Consider the following 21711-nt stretch of genomic DNA (forward strand, 5'->3'; position numbering starts at 1 on the left):
TTTAATGCTTTTGTTTCTTTGAGACATAAAGAATGAGAGAGTGAGTATGGGCACACCAGAGCCTCTTGCCACTGCCAACAAACTTCATTTGTGTGAACTACTTTGTGTATCTGGCTTTATGTGGGTACTGGGGAATTGAACCCTAGCCTTTAAACACTTCTCTTTTCATTTCATTTATTTATTTGCAAGCAGAGAGCAGAGACAGAGATAGAATGGGCATGCCAGGGCCCCTAACCACATGAAAGCTCCATGTTGTGAATCTGGCTTTATGTGGGTACTGGGGAATCAAACCTGCATCCTTTGGCTTTGCTGGTGTCTTAACCTTCCCTCCAGCCCAAGGTTACTTTTTTTAAAATTCTTTTTTTCTTATCAATTTTTTATTAATAATTACCATGATAATGAAAAATATACCAAGGTAATACCCTACCTCCCCCCACTTTCCCCTTTGAAACTCCATTCTTCATCATATCCTCTCCCCCTCTCAATCAGTCTTTTACCTCCTCTTATGATGGTCTTATGTTGGTAGTGTCAGGCACTGTGAGGTCATGGACATTTAGGCCATTTTGTTTCTGGGGGAGCACATTGTAAGGAGTCCTACCCTTCCTTTGGCTCTTGCATTATTTCTGCCACCTCTTCTGCAATAAACCCTGAGCCTTGAAATGTGTGATAGAGAAATTACAGTACTGAGCACTGCGGTCACTTCTTTCCAGCACCATGATGCCTTCTGAGTCATCCCAAGGTCACTGCCATCTGAAAAGAGAGGATTCTTTACCAAAAGTGAGAGTAGCATTAATATAAGGGTATGAACATTAAGAGCAGTGCTTACTGGACAGTTTGATAAGCATCATATATACATTTAGCCAGATAGCAGCAGACATTACACCCCTAGGGCTCATGACTACACCTGTTTTAAGTTTTCAGTATTAGGGAATGGTCCCATGGAGTGGACCTCAAGTCCAATTAGAGGGCAGTTGGTTTCCACCATGACAGACATGCCACTATTGCACCCATTGGCTCATTGGCCTGGCTGGCCAACTCTAAAGCTTGCAGTATCCACTGTTGAGTATCTTTACTGGTGATTTCACTTTCTCCCATTGAACTGCATGCAGAATGACTTCTTCCAGCTGGTCTACATGGAGGAGGCTATCAGCTCAATTCCAGCAGGATTTCTCATAGGCCTTGCAGCCCAAGTATGTGGAGTCTTCAGCAGTAGGGTCTTACCATCTAATCCTGGTGGGAAACCAAAGGTCTTGGCAATGGCCTATAATGTTTTGGGGGCATCAGGGACCTCCATGGCCAACAAATCACTGGAAGGCATCCCATCCCTGGTACTGAAAATTTTCTAGCAATAATCTATTGCTCCTGAGTGTTCCATTGTCCAAAAAAGTAGGTTTCCTTATGATTGATTTATATCCTCTTAGATTTTGATTAGCCCTCCCTCCACCTTTCCTTTACTCAGTCCCTTCCCCTGACCTCACTTAGGCCTTTTCACCCCCATTAATCTATTCTTCTACTTACATATATATAATACCATCCTATTAAGTACCCCCCCTTCCTTTCTCTTCCCTGTATATCTCTTTTTTAGCATACTGGCCTTTGCTACTGAGTTTTCTTCCTACTCATACAGAAGTCCAATCATCTGTAGCTAGGATCCACAGATGAGAGAGAATATGCAATGCTTGGCTTTCTGGGCCTGGATTACCTCATTTAGTATAATCCTTTCCAGGTCCATCCATTTTCCTGCAAATTTCATAACTTCATTTTTCTTTACCACTGAGTAGAACTCCATTGTATAAATGTGCCACATCTTCATTATCCACTCATCAGTTGAAGGAAATCTAGGCTGGTTCCATTTCCCAGCTATTGTGAATTGAGCAGCAATAAACATGTTTGAGCAAGTATCTCTAAGGTAATGAGATGAGTCATTAGGATATATGCCTAGGAGTACTATAGCTGGGTCATATGGTAGATCTATTTTTAGCTGTCTTTGGAACCTCCACACTGATTTCCACAATGGCTGTGCCAGATTGCATTCCCACCAACAGTGTAGAAGGGTTCCTCTTTTTCTATATCCTCGCCAGCATTTAAGGTCATTTGTTTTCATGATGGTAGCCAATCTGACAAGTGTGAGATGGAATCTCAATGTAGTTTTAATCTGCATTTCCCTGATGACTAGGGATGTAGAACATTTTTTAGATGCTTGTATGCCATCTGTATTTCTTCTTTTGAGAACAAGAACTCTCTATTTAGTTCCATAGCGTGTTTATTAATTGACTTGATTTCTTACTATTTAATTTTGTGAGTTACTTGTGTATCCTAGATATTAATCCTCTGTAAGATGTATAGCTGGCAAAAATTTTTTCCCATTCTGTAGGTTGCCTCTTTGCTTTATTCACAGTGTCCTTTACCATACAAAATTTCATGAGGTCCCAGCAGTTAATCTGTGGTTTTATTGCCTGAGCAATTGGGGTTATATTCAGAAAGTCCGCCACGACCAATATGTTGAAGGGTTTTCCCTACTTTTCCTCTAGCAGTTTCAGAGTTTCAGGTCTGATGTTAAGGTCTTTAATCCATATGGACTTAATTCTTGTGCATGGAGAGAGAGAAGAATCTATTTTCATCCTTCTACAGATACATATCCAGTTTTCCCAGCACCATTTGCTGAAGAGGCTGTCTTTTCTCCAATGAGTATTTTTGGCATTTTTATTGAATATCAGGTGGCTGTAGCTACCCGGATTTACATATGGGTCCTCTGTTCTGTTCCACTGATCTACATGTCTGTTTTTGTGCCAGTACCATGCTGTTTTTGTTACTATGGCTCTGTAGTATAGGTTAAAATCAGATGTGGTGATACCACTGGCCTTATTTTTGTTGGTCAGTATTGCTTTAGATATTCAAGATTTTTTGTGATTCCAAATGAATTTTTGGATTTTTTTTTCTATTTCCGTTAAGAATGCTATTGAAATTTTGATGGGGATTGCATTAAATGTTTAGATTGCTTTTGGTAAGATTGCCATTTTCACAATATTGATTCTTCCAATCAAGGACCAAGAGATGTTTTTCCATTTCCTAGTGTCTTCTGTAATTTCTCACTTGAGTATTTTAAAGTTTTCATTGTAGAGATCTTTCACTTCCTTGGTTAGATTTATTCCAAGGTACTTCATTATTTTTTTGATGCAATTGTCAATGGGAGTGATTCTCTGATTTCATCCTCTGTGTGTTTGTTGGTAGCATATAGGAAGGCTACTTATTTCTGTGTATTTGTTTTGTATCCTGATACATGGCTATAGGTGTTTATCAGCTCTAGCAGTTTGCTGGTAGAGTCTTTAGGGTCCTTTATGTACACAATCATGTCATCTGCAAATAATTATAACTTGATCTCTTCCTTTCCAATTTGTATCCCTTTTATGTGCATCTCTTGCCTTATGGCTATGGCTAAGACTTCCAGTACTATATTAAATAAAAGTGGGGACAGTGGACACCCTTGTATTGTTCCTGATTTTAGTGGAAAAGCTTCCAGTTTTTCACCATTTAGTAATATGTTGGCTGTAGGCTTGTAATAAATAGCCTTCATTATATTGAGATATGTTCTTTCTATTCCCAGTCTCTGTAGGACTTTTATCATGAAGGGATGTTGGATTTTGTCAAATGCTTTCTGTGCATCTAATGAGATGATCATGTGATTTTTGTCCTTCAGTCCACTTATATAATGTATTACATTTATTGATTTGCATATATTGAACCATCTCTGCATCTCTGGGATAAAGCCTACTTGGTCAGGGTGAATGATCTTTCTGATATATTCTTGTATTCTGTTTGCCAATATTTTGTTGTAAATTTTTGCATCTATGTTCATGAGGGAGATTTGTCTGTAATTTTCTGTTTATCTTTGCTTGGTTTTGGTATCAGGGTGATGTTGGCTTTGTAGAAGGAGTTTGGTAGGATTCCTTCTTTTTCTATTTTATGGAAAAGCTTAAGAAGCAATGGTGTTAGTTCTTCTTAAAGGTCTGGTAAAATTCAGCAGTGAATCCATCTGGGCCTGGGCTTTTTTTAGTTGGGAGATTATTGATAACTGTTTGGATCTCCATGTTTGTTATAGGTCTATTTAAGTGATTAATCTCATTTTGATTTAATTTAGGTAGGTCATATAAATCAAGGAAATCATCCATTTCTTCCAGATTTTCATACTTAGTGGAGTGTATGTTTTTATACTATGTCCCTATGATTTTTTGAATTTCTCTGGTATCTGTTTTTGATGTTGCTGTTTTCATCGCTAATTTTATTAATTTGTGTCTCTTCTCTCTTTCTTTTGGTCAGATTTGCTAAGGGTTTATCAATCTTTTTTACCCTTTCAAAGAACCAGCTCTTTGTTTCATTGATTCTTTGGATTTTTTTCTTTTGGTTTATATTTCATTAATTTCTGCCCTAATCTTTATTATTTCTTCCTGTCTACTGATTTTCAGTTTGCCTTGTTCTTTTTCCAAGGCTTTAAGGTAAAGCATTAGGTCGTTTACTTGAGGCCTTTCTAATTTCTTAATATAAGCACTTAAAGCTCTAAAGTTACCTCTTAGGACTGCTTTCCTTGTGTCCCAAAAGTTTTGGTATGTTGTGTTTTCATTGTCATTTGACTCTACAAATTTTTTGATTTCCTTCTTGATTTCATTGTCATCATTTACTAGTGTATTGTTTAGTTTCCATGATTTTGTGTATACTCTATAGGTTTTCTTGCTATTTATTTGTAGTTTGAGTCTGTTGTGGTCAGATAGAATGCAAGGAATTATTTCAATTTTCCTGTATTTGTTAAAATTTGTTTTATGTCCTAATATATAGTCTATTTTAGAGAATGCATTTCTTCTATGATCTCATTTAATCCAGATGCCTCTCTGTTTATTTTTTGCTGGGATGACCTGTCAATTGATGAGAGTGGGGTGTTGAAGTCACCCACTACAACTGTGTTTGGTGTTATTTGTGACCTTAGTTCTAATAGCATTTGTTTGAAGTTGGGAGCCCCCATGTTAGGTGCATATATGTTTAGAATTGTAATGTCCTCCTGTTGCAGTGTGCCTTTAATCAGTATAAAGTGACTTTCCTTATCTTTCCTAACTAATGTTGGACTGAAGTCTACCTTGTCACATATTAGGATAGCAACCCCTGTTTGTTTTCTAGGCCCATTTGCTTGAAACACCATTTTCCAACCTTTCACCCTAAGATAGTTTCTATCCTTTGTAGAAAGGTGAGTTTCTTGGAGGCAACAAATTGAAGGATCCTGCTTTTTAATCCAGTCTGCAAATCTGTCTTTTGGTTGGAGTATTGAGGCTATGGATATTAAGAGATATTATTGAAGGGTCTGTATTTATTTTTGCTATTTTTTTTTTTTGTAGTTCTTCTGGTTTTACCTTTGCTCTCTAGTGTTAACTAGTATTTCAGTATTGTTTGTTTGCTTTTTCCAGGTTCCTTATGTATGTGCTTTTCTTTCTTTTCAGCATAGAGGATTCTTTCAAGTATTTTCTGTAGAGCTGGTTTTGTCTTCAAATATTCCTTTAGCCTGCTTTTGTTGTGGAATGTCCTTATTTCTCTGTCTATTTGAATGGATAGCTTTGCAGGATAAAGTAACCTTGGTTGACAGTTGTTATCTTTCAGAACTTGGAATACATCACTCCAAGCCCTTCTGGCTTTTAAAGTTTGTGTTGAGTAATCTGTTGTGATCCCGATGGGCTTGCCTTTGTAGGTAACTTGATTTTTCTCTCTAACAGCTTTCAATATTTTTTCTTTGGTTTGTATGTTTGGTAGTTTAATTATAATATGACGAGGAGAGGTTCTTTCCAGGTTTTGTCTGGCCAGTGTTCTAAAGGATTCCTGTATCTGATTGGCATCTCTTTCCCAACTTAGGGAAAGTTTTCTTCTATGATTTTGTTGAAAATGCCTACTATGACTTTAGAGTGAAATTCTTCTCCTCCTACTATACCCTGAATTCTTATGTTTGATCAGCTGTGGCCCTGCGGACCTGGTGCTGCGCTGCTGGAGCCGCTTCTGCCGGCCTGTGTGGGCTCTGGATGCTCTGGATCTCTCCTAATTCTCTGCTGCCATCAGTCATTTCTTATACACCTCACTTTTTAGTAGAAGAGTATATTTTGCTTTTTGGTTTTTTTTTTTCTTTTTGGGGGGCTTTTTCTCCCTTAAGTTGCTCTGGCATGGTTCCTATGCTGCTGCCATCTAATGGGAAGTTTTTTTGTTTTTTGGTTTTTTGTTTTTGAGGTAGGGTCTCACTCTAGTCCAGGCTGACCTGGAATTCACTATGTAGTCTCATGGTGACCTCCAACTCATGGCGATCCTCCTACCTCTGCCTCCTTGCACTACCACGCCTGGCTTCAAGGTTACTTATTTTTTTTTTAACATTTTTACTGACAACTTCCATAATTATAGACAATAAACCATGATAATTCCCTACTCCTCCATTGTCCTCTTTACAAATCCTCTCTCCATCATATTCCTTCCCCCTTTAATTAGTCTTTTATTTTGATGTCATCATCTTTTACTTCTATTATAAGGGTCTGATGTAGATAGTACTAGGCACTTTGAGATCATGGATATTGAAGCCAAATTGTGTCTGGAGGGGGCTGGAGAAATGACTTAGTGGTTAAGGCTCTTGCCTACAAAGCCAAAGGACCCAGGTTCAATTCCACAGGCCCCACGTAAGCCAAATGCACAAGGGAGGGCATGTATCTGGAGTATGTTTGCAGCAGCTAGAGACCCTGGTACAACCATTCTTTCTCTCTCTCTTAAATAAATAAAGCAAAATAAAATTTTTTAAATTGTGTGTAGAAGATTGCATTTAAGCAGCCTTACCCTTCCTTTGGCTCTTACATCCTTTGTACCACCTATTCAGCAAGGACTCTGAGCCTTGGAGGGTATAATAGTGATCTTTTAGTGCTGAACACTCCTCTGTCACCTCTCAGCACTACGGTGTTCTTTGATTCATCCCAGTTGTCAGCGCCATCTGAAAAGAGAAGCTTCTGGGCTGGAAAGGTTGCTTAATGGTTAGGGCCTGCAAAGCCAAAGGATCCACATTCCATTCCCAGTACCTATGTAAGCCAGATGCACAAGGGTGCACATGTGTCTGGAGTTGGTTTGCAGTGCCTAGAGGTCCTGGCATGCCTGTCTTGTCTTTTTTTTTTTTTCTCTCTCTCTGCTTGCAAAGAAATAAAATGAAAAGAGAAGCTGGGCATGGTGGGCACATGCCTTTAATCCCAGCACTCAAGAGGCAGAGGCAGGAGGAGCACCATGAGTTCGAGGCCACCCTGAGACTACATAGTGACTTCCAGGTCAGCCTGGGCTACAGTGAGACCCTACCTCAAAAAAAAAAAAAAAAAAAAGAGAATGAGAGAGAGAAAGAGAGAAGCTTCTCTAACCAAATTGAGAGTAGCATTAATATATGGGTATGAATGTTAATAAAAGTGCTTACAAGGCAGTTTGGTGAGCATAACATATACATTTAACAAGACAACAAATAGCAGGCATTATACTTTTAGGGCTCATGCCAGGCTTATGTGGTTTGGTCTTTATGCTTGGCTTTACATGGGAACTAGGGAATTGAACCTGGGGCTGTAGGCTTTTCAAGAAAGTGTCTTTAACTGCTGAGCCATCTACCCAGCCACTACCTACGCAAACTATTTTTGTTGTGTTTTATTTGTTTTTAATGTTTTGTTTTTCTTTTCTTTTTTACCCCCCTGAGATAGGGTTTTCTAGTCCAGGCTGACCTGAAATTCTCTGTGTAGTCTTATGTTAGCCTCAAACTCAGCAATCCTTGTACCTGGGCTTCCAGAGTGCTGGTACTAAAGTGTGTACTACCTAACCTTGCTCTATTTTGTTTTTCAAGGTAGGGTCTCACTCTAGGCCAGGTTGACCTGTAACTCACTCTGTAGCTCAGCACTGGCTACTATCCTTCTACCTCTGCCTCCTGATTGCTGGGGTAAAGGGTGTGCCAAGTGGTACATGGTGGCTCACATCTTTTTTTAAAAAAAGGGGGGCTGGAGAGTTGGCTTAGTATTTAAGGCGTTTGCCTACAAACTCAAAGGATCCCAGTTTGATTCTCCAAGACTCAAGGGGACACATGCATCTGGAGTTCCTTTGCAGTGGCTAGAGGCCCTGGCACACCTATTCTTCTCTCCCCCCAACTCTCTGCTTCTCTCTCTCTCTCTCTCTCTCTCTCTCTCTCTCTCTCTCTCTCTCCCTCTCTCTCTAATAAGTAAATAATATTTAAAAATTTTTTTTTATTTTATTTGCAAGTAGAGCTAGAGAATGGGCACACCAGAGTCTCTTAACCATTGCAAACAAATTCCAGATTCATGCACCACTTTGTGAATCTTTCTTTATGTTGGTGCTGGGGAACCAAACCCAGGTCCTTAGGCTTTACAGGCAAGTGCCTTAACAGCTGATCTGTCTTTCTAGGCCTGCTCACATCTTTAATCCCAGACCTAGAGAGGAAGAAGTAGGAGGATCCCTGTAAGGCAGTCTGGGACTATAGGAGTTCCAAATCAGCCTGGGCTACAGTGAGACCCTACCCAAGTACCCCCCTCCCCAATGCCAAATCAAAATGTGTGTACCACTATGCTGTCTTTTCAGACTACTTTATTTTATTTTTTGGTAGGGTCTCACACTGGCTGAAGCTGACCTGGAATTTACTCTGTGCTGGAATTAAAGGCATGTGTCACCATGCCCAGCCCTATTTTTTGTTTTCGAGGCAGGGTTTCACTCGAGCCCAGGCTGACCTGAAATTTACTATTAGTGTCAGGGTGGCTTTGAAGTCCCAGCAATCCTCCTACCTCTGTCTCCCAAATTCTGAGATTAAAGGTATATGCCTTTCAATTGTAAAAAAAATTAAAAAAAAATACTGGGTGTGGTGGTGCATATGAGTTCTGGGAAGTTGAACCTGGGTCCTTAGGCTTCGCAGGCAAGCACCTTACCCACTAAGCAATCTCTCCAGCCCTAAATTATACTTTTGTTCTAAAACAAATCCAATATCTGAACATGGGAAGCTGAGGCAGGAGGATCATAAACTCAAAGTCAGCTTAGGCTACATAGTGAGTTAGAAGCCAGCCTGGACTACAGATTTTTAAGAGGATATGTCTCTCAATCATGCAATCAATCAATCAAACCCACGCCTGTCACACAGGCATGTGTTGTTGTTTTTTTCCCTAGTTTTTCAAGGTAGGGTTTCACTGTAGTCCAGGCTGACCTAGAATTCACTATGTAGTCTCAGCGTGGCCTCGAACTCACAGTGATCCTCCTACTTCTGTCTCCCAAGTGCTGGGATTGAAGGCGTGTGCTACCGGGCCGGCTTAAAAGGAAGTGTTTTTGTTCTTTTGTTTGTTGGCTTTTGAAACTGAGTCTCACTATCTACCCTAGTGTGAAATCGAGGCAATCCTACTGCCTCAGCTTCCTCAATGCTGGAATTATAGGCATGAGCCACCACACCCAGATGAAAAAAACAACTCAACCCCCACAATGGATCTCATTGATACTGGCTTGTACTAGAATACTGAGAAGTAGACAGACAGCAGAAAGAAGTGGACAGTGAGAAATAAACACACAAAAAAATAAGAGAACTTTGGCCTGGAAAGATGGCTCACTGGTTAAAGGCTTAGAAAGACTGATGGCCACATAAAGGCAGATGCACAAAGTGGCACATGCATCTGGAGCTTGTTTACAGTGGCAAGATGCCCTATGATCTGTTCCTTCTCTCTCATTCTTATTCTCTCACTTTCTCTCCACCCCTCTTTCTGCTGGCAAATAAATAATAAATATTTTTTAAAAGAATAGGGGAAGCCAGACATAGTGGTGCACATCTTTAATCCCAGCACTGGGGAGGCAGATGTAGGAGGATCACTGTGAGTTTGAGGCCACCCTGAGACTACATAGTGAATTCCAGGTCAGCCTAGGCTAGAGTGAGACCCTACCTCAAAAAAACAAAAAATAAAATAAAAAGAGAAAAAGAATAAGGGGCTGGGGAGATGGCTTAGATGCTTGCCTATGAAGCCTAAGGATCCATGTTTGACTCCCCAGATTCCATGTAAGCCAAACACACAAGGTAACATATGCACAAGGTTTCACATGTGCACAAGGTGGTGCATGCATCTGGAGTTCGATTATAATGGCTGGACGTAATGACATGCCAATTTTCTCTCTCGTTTCTCTCTCACAAAAAAAAAAAAGGTCAGTCTGTTGTGCTTGCCCCCACACCCCCAACACCCCCAAAAAAGAATAGGGCTGGAGAGGTGGTTTACCAGTTAAGGTGCTTGCCTGCAAAGCCAAAGGACCCAGGTTGGATTCGCCAGAACCCACATAAAGCCAGATGCACAAGGTAGGCATACATCTGATATTCATTTGCAGTGGCTAGAGGCCTTGGTATGCCCATTCTCTCTCTATTTCTCTCTTTCCCTTTCTCAAATAAATAAATAATTTTTAAAAATAAATAAAATATGAGCTGGAGGGATGGCTTAGCAATTAAGGCATTTGCTTGCAAGGCCAAAGGACCCAGGTTCGATTCCCCAGGACCCACATTAGCCAGATGCACAAGGGGGCACATGGGTCTGGAGTTTGTCTGCAGTGGCTGGAGGCCTTGGCATGCCCATTCTCTCTCTCTCCCTCTTTCTCTGTCAAATAAATAAATAAACAATATAAAAATAAATAAAATAGCCAAGCATGGTGGCACACACCTTTAATCCTAGCACTCAGGAAGCAGAGGTAGGAGGATCTGGGAGTTCGAGGCCACCCTGAGACTATATAATGAATTCCAGGTCAGTCTGAGCTAGAGTGAGACCCTACCTTGGAACCCCCCCCCACCAAAAAAAAGTGGCACTGTTTGGAAGATCTTTGCCAAAGACCAGCAAGTGGGCTCTTTACGAGCTCCTGAAACCCTGCTTAACAAACCCCATCCTTCATTTCTGCCTTCTGGGAGAGAGCTGCTTTGAACAATACATTTCTTTCCTGTGGTCTAGAAAAACTGTTCCTATTCATGTAGGCCTAGAATTCTCCTGACTACCACAAGAGGGCAGTATACAGCAAGAACCCTGAAGCTTCCAATGCTCAGAGGAGGACCAATTTACCTGATAACATAGCTACTACAGGCTAGGACTTGCCCCTGGAAGTACTAATTACGCTTACTGCACCTCAGATCCTCCGCTCATTTTTCAGAGCAGTACAACTTCCCCTAACCACCCATTCTTAACTCAGGAGCACCTGCCTGCCAGGATGCCAGGTCTACTGTGTTGGAACTCAAAGGTTCCCAAAACACTGGGGCCAGGGAAGCAGAGCCAGTAATAATGGAAGACAGGTCAGGAGGCCTAATGGAGGAAGCCAGAAGAAACAGCAACCACGATTAGTAAGGAGGAAGAAAGCCCGTTATAACAATACTTAAGCTTGCCCGTGTAAGACTATTTCCCTCACATATAATCAAGCCAAATCTGCTCTTGCAGCCTTTCAGAAAAGAAGGATTTTCATGGGAGTGGTGGTGTACACTTTTAATCCTAACACTCAGGAGGCAGAGGTAGGAGGATGACTGTGAGTTGGAGACCAGCCTGAGACTACATATTGAATTCCAGGTCAGCCTGGGCTAGAATGACACCCTACATTGAAAAGAAAAAGAGAAAAAGAATGATTTTAGCCTTCCAGTTTCTCTCCCTGTCTTTCTCTCTCTCTCTGTCTTTGACAAGGTCTTGCTTGCTGTGCAAGCCAGGCTGACATTGAACTCTTGAGTCTTTTTTTTTTTTTTCATTTTTATTTTTTTGGTTTTTTGAGGTAGGGTTTCACTCTAGCCCAGGCTGACCTGGAATTCACTAAGGAGTCTCAGGGTGGCCTCGAACTCACAGTGATCCTCCTACCTCTGCCTCCCAAGTGCTGGGATTAAAGGCGTGCGCCACCATGCCCGGCTGAACTCTTGAGTCTTTTATCCTGCCTGTCTCTTGAGTGCTAGAATTATAGGTGTGAACTCTACCTAGTCACTTCTTCTTCTTCTTCTTTTGTTTTTTTGTTTTTTGTTTGTTTTTTTTTTCAAGGTGGGTCTCTCTCTAGCCCAGGCTGACCTGGAATTCACTATGGAGTCTCAGGCTGGCCTCCAATTCACAGCGATCCTCCTACCTCTGCCTCCTGAGTGCTGGGATTAAAGGCGTGTGCCACCATGCCCGGCTCTTCTTTTTTTTCATTTAGAGAGAGCAAGAGACAGAGAGAGAGAGAGAATTGCTATGCCAGGGCCTTAACCATTGCAATCAAACTCCAGATGCTTGCTTTACCACTAGGTAGACATGTGAGACCTTGCTGTGGCTTCCCCTTTGTGCGTCTGGTTTATGTGGGATCTGGAGAGTCAAACATGGTTCCTTAGGTTTCACAGGCAAGCACCTTAACCACCAAGAGAGACACACAGAGAGAGAGGGAGAAAATAGGCACACCAAGGCCTCTAGCCACTGTAAATAAACTCCAGATTCATGTGTCACCTTATGCATCTGGCTTACATGGGTCCTGGAGAATCAAACCTGGGTCCTTTGGCTTTGAAGGCAAGTACCTTAACTGCTAAGCCATCTCTCCAGCCCTCTGATTCTTTCTTTAGGCCTCAAATATATGTTGTTTACAGATTCTTGCAAATCATCAGTTGACCCAGCAACATCCCAGGGAATAAAAATAGAAAAGCCCCACCAGATCCTGTCAGGAGGGTAGGATGAGGGCCAGGTTGAAGGTTGAGTCAGAACTGCTAACAATAGAGGACTTCTGTGCTTTGACTATAACTACCTGCAGGAGCCTGAAACCCCACCGGAACCCCTGTAAAGAAAGGGTTTCCATGGGCTGGAGAGATGGCTTAGCAGTTAAGCGCTTGCCTGTGAAGCCTAAGGACCCCGGTTGGAGGCTCGGTTCCCAGGTCCCACGTTAGCCAGATGCACAAGGGGGCGCACGCGTCTGGAGTTCGTTTGCAGAGGCTGGAAGCCCTGGCGCGCCCATTCTCTCTCTCTCCCTCTATCTGCCTTTCTCCCTGTGTCTGTTGCTCTCAAATAAATAAAAAATGAACAAAAGATATTTTTAAAAAGAGAAAGGGTTCCCTTGTTTTGTCCCTACCCATATGTCAGTATGCAATCTCAGGAACAGAATCCTGGCCTCTTGGAAATGGTGGGGTGGGGGGTGACCAGCACCAGGAGGCAGAAATGATGGATAGAATTGTTAAGCTGCCAGCCAGCCCCATGGTATGGTATCAGAAGTGTTTTTTAAATTATTTTTAGTAGTCAGGTGTGGTGGCACAGGCTTTTAATCCCAGCACTCAGGAGGTAGAGGTAGGAGGATGGTTGTGAGTTTGAGGCCACCCTGAGACTACATAGTGAATTCCATGTCAGCCTGGGCTAGAGTGAAACTCTACCTCAAAAAAAAGTATATTTATTTACTTATAACAGAACGAGATAGAGAGAGTGACTATGGGCATGCCAGGGCTTCCTGCTGCTGTAAATGAGCTCCAGATGCATGTGCCACTTTGTGCATTTGGCTTTATGTGGGTACTGGGAAATCAAACTCTTGTGCCATCAGGCATTGCAAACGAGTACCTTTAACCACTGAGCCATCTCTACAGGCCAGGAGTGTCTTCCCCACCACCGAGGTAGGGTCTCACTTTAGCCCATGCTAACTCAAAACTTAGTCTGTAGTTCCAGGATGACTTCAAAATCATGGCGATCCCCCTACCTCTGCCTCCCAATGCTGGGATTAAAGGCATGTGCCACCACATCTGGCTCAAGGAGTGTATTTTTTAAACAATAATTTTATTATTATATGTGTGAGAGGGAAGGGGGAGGGAGAGAGAATGGGTATGCCAGAGGCTTTTGCCACTGCAAACAAAACTCCAGATGTATGTGCCACTTTGTACATCCACTCCATGGAGGTACTGGGAAATTGAACCCAGGTTGCAATCCTTGCAACAAGACCCTTGATCCATCTCCATAGCCCCAGTGGTCTTAGGCTGGAGAGATGATTCAAGGGCAAGAGTGAGGGCCTGAGATGTCCTGAGTTCAATCCCAGCACCCATGTAAAACAGCTGGGCATTACCACCCATGCCTGTAACCCCAGTCTTGTGGAGACCAGAGACAGCAGAACCCCTGGAGCCAGCCTGACTGAAAAACAGCAGCTCCAGGTTCTGTGAGGACTGAGGCAGAAGAGCTACAGAGGACACATAATGTTCTCCTCTGGCCTCCGCATGTATGGCACCAAGCACAAAACATCTTCCCACACATGAACATACTATGCACACATGTGCCAAAAAGAGGGCATGATTTTTTTGGTCCCTATTGCTGATGGATTGGGACACCCTTTTCAGCAAAAGAGTCTCAGAGACCCTGCTGAGGAAGGAGTGGGAATTGGAAATAAGGTGTTGACTCTGGTTCGTTCCTTTCTCCCCCTCTCTGGAGGTGAATTACCCTCTCAATGAAGGTGGTTCCCAATAAATTCCTGGAAGTCTTCCCTTTATTAACCTACCTGAGGGAAAATGTGAAACATCAGATTGGTTGACTGTGTCAGACAGTGTTAACGTCAAACCCAGCTCCTCACCTTGGCGGGCTGGGCAAGCAGATCATTATATTACAATTTATAAATAGAAAATAAAATAAAAATTATAGGGTGGAGCCGAGGAACTGGGGAAGAGAGGCTAAACAATCCTTCCTCCTAAAGGAGTGTCCACTATCAAACCCAGCTAGAAAGGACGGGGATCACTTCCTCTTGGTTAAAGTTGCTCCTAAACCAGTTCCTGCAAAGCTACCTTTTCCTCTCCCTCCCACACTCCCAAATCAACATCACCTGAAGTCCTTATCCCCCCCCCCCCATCTCAACTAGCACGCACACGTCGAACGCCCGCCCGCCCGCCCGGAGCAGGATTTGATGCTTGGCCGCTCAGCCCAGCAGCTCTTCTGCCAAGCGGTAGAGGAGACGAGAGTACCAGTGCATGCCGGTGGGCTGGACTGCACCCCCGGGGAGCAGCGCCCCCAGCGCGTGCAGCAGGCGCAGAGGGGCAAAGGCACGGTGGGCCCACTGGTGACTCTCCAAAACCGCATAGCAGGAGGCCAAGACGTCGTTGACCAGCAGCGTCCCGTGCGCCGTGAGCGGGGCGAACACGCCCACCGCCTCCTCTCGCGCCACGCGGGCCACGCGCGCTGGCCGGAGCGCGTCCCCGCCGGGCGCCAATACCGAGTCCCCGGCGCGTAGCCGCCGCGCGAACACCGGTGCAAAGTCCCCGGGAGCCGGCGCCGGGCCCCGGGCGGCGAATACTAGGTGCCAGGGCGTGAGTAACAGTTTGCGCGGAGGCCGCTCGGTCTCCACCGCTACGAACGAGGCCCGGCGCTGCAAGTCCCGGTCCAGAAAGAGCAGCACGGGTGTGGGTACCACCCGGCCTGCGGCATCCGCAGCCAGCACCCAGTCTCCACGGTGCAGCTCCCTCAGCCCCTTCCGCTCGCCGCTCCGCAGGCGTACCGTAGCATTTCCCGGAAAGCAGCCGCCAGCTCGGACCGCCAGGGAGTTATCTGCAGGGAAAACAGGACTGGATTTAAGCCAACGTCTCCAGAACATTGGTACAGATTCTCCAAGATGTGTGTCAAGCCCCGCACAGACATCACCAGTCCTGGACACGGATCTGACCCCCATCCCCAAGCAGTAATGGAAGAGTAGGTTACAACACTAAGGCCCGCTTGGTCTCCCCTAAGGTAGTAGCAACAGGGCTTTTGTAGACGCAACCCCCTCAGCCCCAAAGATTCCCCTTTGGACGGACCACCACCTGCGCCCTATTGTACCAGCTTTGACAGACACGTGGACGTGGTTGCGGGACTCGTAGTAGACCCAGTCGAAGCCAGCTTCCACTGCCAGGCGCGCCAGCAAGCCATACTTGTTGCGGTCACGGTCAGACGTGGTGATGTCCAAGGCCCGGCCTTCGTAGTGAAGTGAGTCCTGAGCGTGGTGGCCGTCCTCGTCCCAGCCCTCGGTCACCCGCAGGCGCACTCCGGGCCACATGTTCATCACGGCAATGGCCAGCGCATTCACCCGCTCTTTGCAACGCTGGTGAAGAATAAAGCAGTCAGTTTCCCTCCACCACCACCGTCACTGGAAGCGGAGGCGGCCAAAAGGGATCTTAACAGCGGTGTCGATTTATTTTATTCTCTGCACCCACAACATTCCTTCCCCGCTTGAGTGTCCTCGGGAAGTGAGGATTCGAATAGTACATAACCTTCCATCTGAACTCCCTGGCCAGAGTATCCTTAGAGAACTGTACGGTCACTTGTGAGGTTGAGGAGTGCCCATACCTAGTTGTCCCCATTTTCAATGAGTGCCCCTCACCCCTATTTGTTCTAGGACCTTGGCCCAACCTGAAAGAGCGCCCAAGAGGGAGGGTGGAAGTTTGATTAGGGAGGGCCTGGTTCCCCAAGAGGAGCCCCTGTTTGAGCATGACCCCGGGCCCCGGCTGCCCTCCCTCAGCCTGATTCATCTTTTGTTTCGTTGCCTTCCCTGGCACAGGGCATCGCTTCCTTCCTTCCTTCCTTCCTCCTCCTCCTTTCAGCCCCTAGCATTAACCCCTTCGTCGTCTGGGTGCCCCCTACAGAGGTGCCTAAAAGGAGCCGAGTGGGATCAAGGCTGCTGGAAAAAAGGACTGGGTGGCGGGGGCCGAGCGAAGTACAATGGTCTTTCTGCGGGATGACTTAACTGAGCGAGAATCCCGGGCCGAGGCCCGGAACGCGTCGGGAGAAGCGGACTCAGCAGCTCCAGCCACAAAGGCGCTTTTCAGCCGCCCCGGCTCGGAGAGAGGAAAGGGCAGAAAGCCGCGCCCCCCCCCCAATCCCTGCTGCGGCCGCCGGGTCCCCTCCCCCAGCGTGGGACAGCCACGGTCCAGTCCCAGCTGAGACCCTCTCAGTCCCATCTACATCCGTCGCTCTTCCAGAATCAGCTCCGAGGGGCGTGGGAGCACAGCACCTGAGACTTGGGCGGGAGCTCCCCAGGGCGGGTCAGGGGGGCCCCCTGCAGGGTAGGCGTGGACAAGAGGAAGAGGAGCGGCGGCCTCAGGGCTGCACCGGGGGAGGGAGGCCACGGTTATCTTGGCTTCGTCAGTCTGGGCGCTGGAGACCTTGGCACTCACCACAGCCGGGACACCAGAGGAACAGCGCAGAATACCGCTTTTTCTTCTTCCCCTCCCACCCTTGCACTTGGGTTCCTCCTGACTGCTAGGAGGACACTCTCCCCCGTCCTCCTTTTCTAGGCTTCACCTCTGCATGGTTGGGGCGGCGGGGGGGGGGGGCGGTGAAGGCTTGACAGGAAAAGTGGGAACTCTTTCCAACTTCTTGTCGTTTTGTCCCCTACGGAGGCCCTGACCTGCGGGGGCAGCAACCCAGCGCAGAACCAACTCAATGGAGTCCTTTTGCAGCAGGGTGTGGGAGATAAGCAAGACTGAGGGGGTTCCCAGGCCTGTCAGAGGCCCTCCTGAGCCTCTCTTGTTCTGCACCCCCCCCCCCACTGCAGGTGGTGGCCAGAGGGAACAGTCACAATGTTCCAAGACCAAGGAGGGGGAAAAAAGAATGCCCCTTTTCCAACTTTTGGATAGGAGGAAGGTTTCATCCTAGTAACAGAAAAGAATTCTTTCTCCCATGGACAGGTTTTCCTGACAAAGTAACCTGGAAAACCATGGCAGTTAATCAGAGGAAATCCGTACCCTCCCTCTCCCCTACCTCCCCACTCCATACACAATTAGGTAGTGTAGTGGAAAGTATATAGGACTTAGAATCTAGAGTCCGGACTTCTAGTCACAGCAATGCCACCAATTAGCCATGAGATGCTGGTTAAATGGCCTTTTTCTCCTGGGGCCCAGCTCTCAGATGTAAAGTGAAGAATAGGATGGAGAAATGAGACTTCAAATTTCCTTTCAGTTTTGACAGGACACGTTGGAACACGGGCCAGAGGTGGTCCTTCTTTTCCAAAGCTTGGACAACCACACCCGAGGTCGGTTTGGGTCTAATCCGCAGTAGTTGCCCCCTACATGGTAGTTGAAGTTAAGTAATTTGAAGGAAAGTCTCCGAGCTGAGCTGAGTTTAGAAGACACAGGAGCCCTTTGATTCTCAGGTGGGTCCATCTCTTCTTGCTAAGGGAGGACTGCTTTCTACCCAGACTGTTGTTTAGATCCTAGTAGATCCCTGTCCTGGTTGGAGGCCATTTCTAACCATACCAAAAAGAATTCCTGCTCAGCTCACTCTCAGGTGGATGACCTGGTGACCTGGACCCTTGCACACCCCCCTTTTCAACTCCCTTCAGCCTCTTATTGGCCCGCAGATCTTTTCCACATCAGGTCCAGAGCGAGGCTAAAGGCTAGAGGAGTCTGTCCGCTACCCAGCCAGCTCCTGGCCCCCAGCTCACCCCAGCCCTTCCTGCCTGGCTGGGTGGCTGACCCCCGGTCCACGCCTCAGCCATTTCCCGTCTCGCCTGCCGCCATCCTCCTTTCCCCGCCCTCCCTGCAGCCTCTCCCAGCTTCACTCTCACTAGCCAGCCCCTCCTCCTCCCCCCATCCTAGCTTCTCCTTTGGGATTCCTCCCTAACCACTGCCCAGCCAGCTTTCTTGAAGCTGACTGGGACTTCATTATTATTATTATTATTATTAGACTGAGGTCGCCTTGGATGAAGCTGGTTCCTCTTCCGTCCAGGGTTGCGGTAGGAAAACTGAGGACTTGGAGGTACCCTAAGCACAGGTGGGAGCTCTCCTTACCTCCGTCATTAAGCGGTCGGCCCCACTGTTTTCCTCATCCTTGAAGATGATGTCAGGATTGTAGTTGGGCACCAGGTCCCGGAAGCGCTCGGAGCCCCTTACCACCCTGCCCTCCGCCGGCCCACTGGCACCAAGTGTCCGCTCGGGCACGCTGGGCACAAACTGCTTGTAGAGCAGCGGCACAAGCTGCTTACGCACGTAGCGGCGCCTTCCAACCGGTCCCCGGCCCGGCCCGCAGCTCTGGGCAGACAGTGCCAGAAGTGCCAAGCAGCACAAGGGCAAAAGACTGGCCGGCAGAGCCATAGGTGCAGCAGGCTTGGACCCCAAAAGGGAGCGTTCTTGTCCTATCTCTCCTGTCAGTTGGGCATCTCCACAGGCGGCAGAATGCAGTGGGCAGAACTGTCCCTTGCAACTCTACTGGCACTGCGCACCTGGCTGCGGCTAACTCTGCCTACATGCCCTGGGGGATTTGGAAGCTACAACTGACAGACCACCATAGCAAAGGGGGGGGGATGGTAGAAGGTGAGTGCCAGCCCAGCGGGTCTCAGCTGCCCGGGCTCCGGTGCTGCCAGGACGCCCGGACTCCGCCTTAAGTGGGCCCTGACCCCGCCCCCCGCCCTTCTCTCAGGACTGTCCCGCCCCCTAGCTGGTCACCACTGTTCCATTTCTCCACCGAAGTGTGTCCCATCCTGGAAACCATGCTGACACCTGCTTAGGAAATCCTTGTAGATTTACAGTCCTTGGCTGCCTGGATAAGCATCCTTCGACCTCCGAGCCTAAATTTGGACCTAAACCATCTTACTCTGATGCCAGTATTAGGCCTTTGCCCTCCCAAAGCCTATCCTGGCAGGCCATGCCCTCTGCTATCATTCAGGAAGTATGAGTTCCAATTTCTCCTCAAGGCCAGCCAAGCCCTTTTGGGCATACAACTAGAGCCTCTCTTCTCTGTGGTCCTTCTTGAACTTCCCTAGTTTTTCTTGATACTCAGAGTAACTAGGATTTGGGGTACAGATCCTATGGGACCATTTTCTTTTCTTATTTTGGATTTTGAGGTAGGGTTTCACTCTAGTTCAGGCTGACATGGAATTCACTAGGTAGTCTCAGGGTGGCCATGAACGCATGGTGGCCCTCCTACCTCTGCCTCCCGGAGTGCTGGGATTAAAGGCGCGCGCCACTATGCCCAGCTGGGACCATTCTCTTTGGCAACTTTATAGTCTCACTCTGGGAAAGTCGCTAGAATAAGACAGATTGTAAACTGCATTTACAATCCAGTGTAGGGCTTCTAACTTTGGTGGCTTCACCACACATGTACCAATTGCATTTTTTTTTTTTTTTTGAGGGGTAGACAGGAGCTCACATGGACCAGGTTGTTTTCAAAGTCGGTATACAACAGAGGATGGCCTTGATCCTCCTACCTTCATCTCTCAAACGCTGAGATTACAGATATGGGCCACCACAACCTACATGCTTTTTTTTTTTTTTGAGGTAGGGTCTCACTCTAGGCCAGGCTGACCTGGAATTCACTATGTAGTCTCAGGGTGGCCTCGAACTCATGGTGATCCTACCTCTGCCTCCTGAGTTCTGGGATGAAAGGCGTGTACCACTAGCATACACTTCCCTGCACGCTTTTCATATGAGTAAGTTGTCATTTGGAAATTGCTGAAGAGGAGCCTAATGGTGACTTCACCTTCCATCTAGGAGTCTATCCTCCCTCTGTACTTGGGACTCTACTCAAGTCCTCAGAGGTCTCATCTTGGAGGCACTTCCTTCAATCCTCACTCATAAATCATTTCCTCTGTGCTAGGTGGTGCATGCAGGAAGATCAGCAGCTCAAGGTCATCCTGGCTACATACCAAGTCTGAGGCTAGCCTTTATCAGCCTCAAAAAACTAAACAATAAAGCCGGGCACGGTGGCACGTGCCTTTAATCCCAACACTTGGGAGGCAGAGGTAGGATTGCTGTGAGTTCAAGGCCACCCTGAGGCTACATAGTGAATTCTAGGTAGATCAGCCTGAGCTAGAGTGAGACCCTACCTCAAAAAACAAACAAACAAAAAAAAAAACTTCCTTTAAGAAGCCTTCCCTAAAGTCCCAACAGTTTGGCCTGTGTGCTCTTGTGAGGCACAATTAACTGCTATGGCAGTACAGTATGAAATGATCTGACAGCTTTCCAGACAAAGCAGCTCAGCACAAACGTGTTTATCATGTACCTACAAGGCCAACTAGCTTACAGAAGGGTGCTGGCAATTATTTGTGGAATCTACATTTTTGTATTCCATACTCACCCTCCCCTCACCCAGTTCCACAGCTAGTACACATAACAACTTTGCATACATTAGGGGAGGAAAAACCCAACAAAAACAAAAGCCCATCAATGCCTTCCATTTACAATAGTCATGTGGATGGGCCTGTAGCTCACTGGTAGAGCATCTGCCTCCATGTTTGATCCCAGGACTGAGAGAGGTCATAGTAACTACATGTACATGTAGGCCAGTGTGCAAGCTGCACAACCCTAGGTAGGAATCCCATCCTTCCCTCAATACTGCAAGAACTGATAGCCCTTGTAGAAACCAAATTAGGTCCTTTTTTTTTTTTTTTTTTTTTTGGTTTTTCGAGGTAGGGTCTCACTGTAGCCCAGGCTGACCTGGAATTCACTATGGAGTCTCAGGGTGGCCTCGAAATTATGGCAATCCTCCTACCTCTGCCTCCCGAGTGCTGGGATTAAAGGCGTGCGCCACCACGCCCAGCTCAAATTAGGTTCATTTTTGAGGTAGGAATCAAAAAACATTGCTGGGGCTGCAGAGATGGCTTAGTGGTTAAGGTGCTTGCCTGCAAAGCCAGAAGGACCCAGGTTTCATTCCCCAGGTCCCACGGGAACACACATCTGGAGTCACTGCAACAGCTGAAGGCCCTAGCACACCCATTCTCTCTCCCTCTATCTGCCTATTTCTCTCTCAAATA

General features: G+C 46.3%; 1 protein-coding gene across 1 annotated transcript; it reads right to left on the minus strand.

Moving 5' to 3' along the window:
* Window positions 1–14910: 14910 nt before the first annotated feature.
* Dhh (desert hedgehog signaling molecule) lies at window positions 14911–19054 on the minus strand. Its single transcript, XM_004668574.2, has 3 exons — window positions 18752–19054; window positions 15804–16065; window positions 14911–15536 (listed from the first exon to the last, which is right to left on the minus strand). The coding sequence occupies exons 1-3, from the start codon at window positions 19052–19054 to the stop codon at window positions 14911–14913; spliced, it is 1191 nt and encodes a 396-aa protein (XP_004668631.1).
* Between the last annotated feature and the right edge of the window lie 2657 nt (window positions 19055–21711).

This window comes from Jaculus jaculus, chromosome 6 (genome assembly GCF_020740685.1).
Source record: "Jaculus jaculus isolate mJacJac1 chromosome 6, mJacJac1.mat.Y.cur, whole genome shotgun sequence".
Classification (NCBI taxonomy): Eukaryota; Metazoa; Chordata; class Mammalia; order Rodentia; family Dipodidae; genus Jaculus; species Jaculus jaculus.

Bases quoted from the DNA above. Each gene is read 5' to 3' on its own strand.
- Dhh (XM_004668574.2), bottom strand. From the start codon at position 19,054: ATGGCTCTGCCGGCCAGTCTTTTGCCCTTGTGCTGCTTGGCACTTCTG. The intron at 16,066-18,751 runs GTAAGGAGAGCT...ATTCTTCACCAG, and splicing joins CCGACCGCTTAATGACGGAG to CGTTGCAAAGAGCGGGTGAA. The intron at 15,537-15,803 runs GTACAATAGGGC...TTTTCCCTGCAG, and splicing joins CCACGTGTCTGTCAAAGCTG to ATAACTCCCTGGCGGTCCGA.